Below are 5,052 nucleotides of genomic sequence, written 5' to 3'. Positions count from 1 at the left end.
TCTGAAAATCAAGTGAATTTCGTTCGTCGCCTTTAACTTTTTTAATGAAACCCCCTATTTCTCATTACATATTCTTATAGCTGATCTCGAGAGCTTTCCAAAACACTATAATAAAATATTTTTTCATGAAGTATTTTTCGAATTACGAGACTCGAAAGTTACAGGTATACCATCGGCATTGGCGTTAAAATCTATAATTTTCGTTATGTGCACTACAGATTCAATATTGACAATAAATTTTAACTTTAACTTTAACTTAACTTAGTTAAAAAAAAAAGTTAATTTATCCAACTCCGTAAAAATGTTTAAACACAAATAAAAGAAAAGAATGTTATTTTTCGGTCAAAGCGAGCCTCGGTGCTCAGTGATATTCATATGTGAATACATAAATACAATTATCAATTCTACAGGCTGTGCCGATTTAGTTTATCGACTTGAAATCATAAACTATCGATGTAATCATAAACTGAAATAATAATTCTTTAACGACTCTAACACGACTCTATCGTCCAAACTATCTGTACTTCGACTAACTTTCATTGTTTTTTTACCGCATAACAAATATTTATCCTAACCATGGGTACCCCCATATATATATATATATATATATATATGGGGGTACCCATGGTTAGGATAAATATTTGTTATGCGGTAAAAAAACAATGAAAGTTAGTCGAAGTACAGATAGTTTGGACGATATTGTTAAAGTCGTTAAAGAATTATTATTTCAGTTTATAATTGCGTTTTAAGTCGATAAACCGAATCGGCACAGCCTGTAGAATTGATAATTGTATTTATGTATTCACATATGAATATCACTGAGCACCGAGGCTCGCTTTGACCGAAAAATAACATTCTTTTCTTTTATTTGTGTTTAAACATTTTTACGGAGTTGGATAAATTAACTTTTTTTTTTAACTAAGTTAAGTTAAAGTTAAAGTTAAAATTTATTGTCAATATTGAATCTGTAGTGCACATAACGAAAACTATAGATTTTAACGCCAATGCCGATGGTATACCTGTAACTTTCGAGTCTCGTAATTCGAAAAATACTTCATGAAAAAATATTTTATTATAGTGTTTTGGAAAGCTCTCGAGATCAGCTATAAGAATATGTAATGAGAAATAGGGGGTTTCATTAAAAAAGTTAAAGGCGACGAACGAAATTCACTTGATTTTCAGAGGATTATTCAAGATCAAATCATATGTCCCCCTGCCAAACAATTTTTGTCTGAAACATTTTTGTCTACTGGGTTTAGTTTTCGAGATATTGCGCTGGATTATTTAAAATAGGGCACCTTGTGTGTGTATATATATATATATATATATACATACATGCATGCATACATATATCCATACAGGATGGTCGACTTAAGTCGACCATCTTGAATATTTTACTTATTTTAATGCTATAAAAATATGTTTCATATTGTTTTTTTTTCTAGGAGGCGTTAAAAAGATATGAAGGTCATCCACTTTTTTAAATAGAATATGTGCAGATTTTTTTTGGATAATTCTCTTTAGATACCTCTAATTATTCTGCATATAAGAGTATTAAGGTAAAGATATAAAAAACCAATAGTTTACAAGACATTTTACACTTTATTCTGACATATTTTAACATAGAACATAAAATATCTCAATAAATTATAAATTTTTTAGCAACTATGATTTAACACTTTTATGCACAGAATAATAAGATAAATCAATTGGTGTTGGCAAAAAATACACAGTTGTTAAAAAAATTATGCAATTTACAATGAATAACTACGTATTTTTTTAAACAGCAACTATGTGTTTTCTCCACACCAATTGATTCATTTTATTATTCTATGCATAAAAGTATTAGGGTACAGTTGCCAAAAAATTAATAATTTACTATTATATAATATATTTTATATTTTATGTCAAAATATGTCAGAATAAGGAAAGTATGAAATATTTTAAACTATTGGTTTTTTGATATCTCTATCTTAATACTTTTATATGCAAAATAATTAGAAAAATCATATTTATAAAAAAAATTATATAATTGTATTTAAAAAAGTGGAGGTGACTCTCATATCTTTTTGGATTTGCGGAAAGAAACCTTCACCTAAAAAAAACGTGACTAAAATATGTCCCTCTCGAAACTGTTCCACTTACAATTGAAACATTTTTTTTATATCATCAAAAATAAGTGAATTATTTAAAATGCTCGATTTAAGTGGACCACCTTGTATATGTGTGTGTGTGTGTGTGTGTGTGTGTGTGTGTTTTTTTGTGTGTGTATTTTTTACAGCTATGTATTATAATATATGTATATAGGGTTTCAATATTTATTGTCACTTTTGAAGCTTCATAGTATACGTTACACACACTATAGATTTTCATTGTTGGCAAAGAACATCGGAATACAGCTTTAAAAGCTATGTTAAACAATTAACAAACATTTCGAATAAAGTTATTGATTATGAGAATTTATTTATATTCAAAAAAAATAATTTCTTCGATATATTTTTTATTTGAGATGTCAGATTTGGAAATAATCGCTGTAAAAGTTGACAATTACAATTATATGTTAAAACTGATGAGATTTATTTGTAATAAAAATTGATAAATATTTCTTTTTATTTATTACAGGGCACTGTAGCTTTGGTGACTGGTGGTGCTTCTGGGCTAGGACGTGGCACTGTGGAAAGATTTATCAAGCAAGGTGCTAAAGTAATTGTTGGTGATTTACCTGCTTCAAAAGGTAAAACTGTAGCCGACGAATTAGGAGAAGCTAATGCAGTGTTTGCACCTATGGATGTATGTATAATGTTTAAATATTATTATTATAATGTATAATTGTACAATCTCTCATCAAATATAATCTTAATATATAGAACAGAATACATTTTACAATCTTTAAATGTGTTCTTTATTAAATTATTTGTCAGAAAGAAATTTTGATCTCTAGCAATGTAATACCTATACATAATGGGACCCCAAGCTATCGATTGAGCTTATTAAAAATTTCGTCCGCCTAATTATTTGTTATATATAACCGTAATGTACGTTTCTGATCAACTTGATAGTAAAGTTATACCTGCACCCAGTATGGATGCATATATTGGCGCGAGATACTATCATGTCTCTTGATTTAAAACGTTAAATTATGTTACCCAAATTATAATTATCCAAATTAAAAAATTGTAATTATTTGTTCTTTTTATATATCATATATTCTTATCTCTTATTATCTCTCTGTTAAATACTAAAATACACTACCATGTCTCCTGATCTTATTAACTTTCTTCAAGGTAACTTCGGAGTCTGATGTCCAAGCTGCTCTTGATCTTACAAAACAAAGATTTGGTAAGCTTGACGTTCTCGTCAACGCCGCTGGTATTGGCTTAGTCTTTAAGACATATAATAGTGATAAAAAACTTCCTCATAAATTGGAGGACTTCACTAGAATTATCGAAGTCAATACCATTGGTACTTTCAACGTTATTCGCCTCTCTGTCGGTTTAATGATTGAAAATTCTCCTAATCAAAATGGTCAAAGAGGTGTAATTGTTAATACTGCAAGTATCGCCGCTTTTGATGGTCAAATAGGGAACGCTGCTTATTCTGCTTCAAAAGGAGCAATCGTAGGTATATGTATTTTATTTTATTCTTCTATACTTTTATAATATTATTTAAATACTATAAGGAATATTTCAGAATTAGTTATCAGTTATTCCACAATACATATAATTGTACAATGAATGCAACTTGCAAAATAAGAAGCTAAATATTTAAAAAATGATTAACTTGCAGATCCTCATTAAGGACAATATTCATAGTTGAGCCTTATATTTAAAATTGTCTTAAATACAATTTTAAAATGTCATGAATCAATTAGAGGACCATATTAGCATCTTAAGATATTACTTAAGATGGTCTTAAAATAAAAACAGACTATGAACGAAATAAGTCCAATATAATTCATAGTTAATTCTTATATTTGTTTTAAATACAATCTTAAGATGTCATAAACCAATCAAAGTTACGTAGTAGCATTTTAAGACATTACTTAAGACAGTCTTGAAATAAGAACGGACTATGAACTATAACCCTAAGACTTTTTAGATTGTTTTGAGTTTTGACCAACTAAGTTTTTACTTATAATTCCAAAACACCTTGTATATAATCTTATTCCCTTTATGCTTATTATTACTTTCCTCTATTTTATTTTGACAATAAACTTTATTCTTTCTTTCCTCATTTTATTTTCTATAATTTATACTTTTTTTATAATTTATTATTATATAGGGATGACTTTACCTATCGCTCGTGATCTTTCCAAGGATGGAATTCGTATCGTAACAATTGCTCCAGGACTTTTTGATACTCCATTATTAAAAACGCTGCCAGAAAAGGTACGAATCTTTTTGGCAAAAAGTATACCGTTTCCTCAAAGATTGGGAAATCCTGATGAGTTTGCCATGCTAGTACAGCAGGTCGTTGAAAACCCATTACTAAATGGGGAAACAATTAGATTGGATGGTGCTTTGCGAATTAATTATTTAAAGGATTATTAATTTTTTTCTTAATGATAAAATTGCAGTACCGAAGATTTTTTTCGAATCTCTTGGTGTTTTTTTTGTGTACACACATCCACATCAAGAGATCAAATTCGACAAATCTTATGTATATATACATCTATATGTATATGTATAGAGGGTGTCCCATTTCAACTTTCGCGTCGAAATATCTCGTAAAATATAAAAGATACAAGAAAATGTTTCTCATAAAAGTTTTATTACATTGAGAGGAACATAAGATAATACCATTGGTTTGACCTTGGGTGGCGTTGTCAAGGTTAGGGCAAGGTCACTTTGAATTTTTTTAATGGAATCCCCTATTTTTTAGTACATATTCTTGTAGCTTTCCTCGAGAGCTTTTCAAAACACTATAATAAAGTATTTTTCTTTAAGTATTTTTCGAGTTATAAGGCTTGAAAGTTTGTGATTGACTTACCCAACGTAGGCTGTCAGAATTATTAATAGTAAAGTATTATAAAATCCTTACTCTATATATATA

At 28.7% G+C, this 5,052-nt stretch overlaps 1 protein-coding gene across 1 annotated transcript in view; it reads left to right on the top strand.

The window, feature by feature from the left end:
* LOC108756712 (3-hydroxyacyl-CoA dehydrogenase type-2-like) overlaps window positions 1–4,645 on the top strand; it is a 5,911-nt gene extending 1,266 nt beyond the window's left edge. Inside the window, exons 2-4 of the mRNA XM_018500724.1 lie at window positions 2,623–2,790; window positions 3,285–3,621; window positions 4,282–4,645. Coding sequence (XP_018356226.1) covers window positions 2,623–2,790; window positions 3,285–3,621; window positions 4,282–4,550 — 774 coding nt within the window. The 3' untranslated portion in view covers window positions 4,551–4,645. The remainder of the gene's footprint in view (window positions 1–2,622; window positions 2,791–3,284; window positions 3,622–4,281) is intronic.
* Window positions 4,646–5,052: the final 407 nt, after the last annotated feature.

The sequence above is a fragment of the Trachymyrmex septentrionalis genome, unplaced genomic scaffold (assembly GCF_001594115.1).
Source record: "Trachymyrmex septentrionalis isolate Tsep2-gDNA-1 unplaced genomic scaffold, Tsep1.0 scaffold13, whole genome shotgun sequence".
Lineage (NCBI taxonomy): Eukaryota > Metazoa > Arthropoda > Insecta > Hymenoptera > Formicidae > Trachymyrmex > Trachymyrmex septentrionalis.
This window is presented reverse-complemented; position numbering and strand designations above follow the sequence as displayed.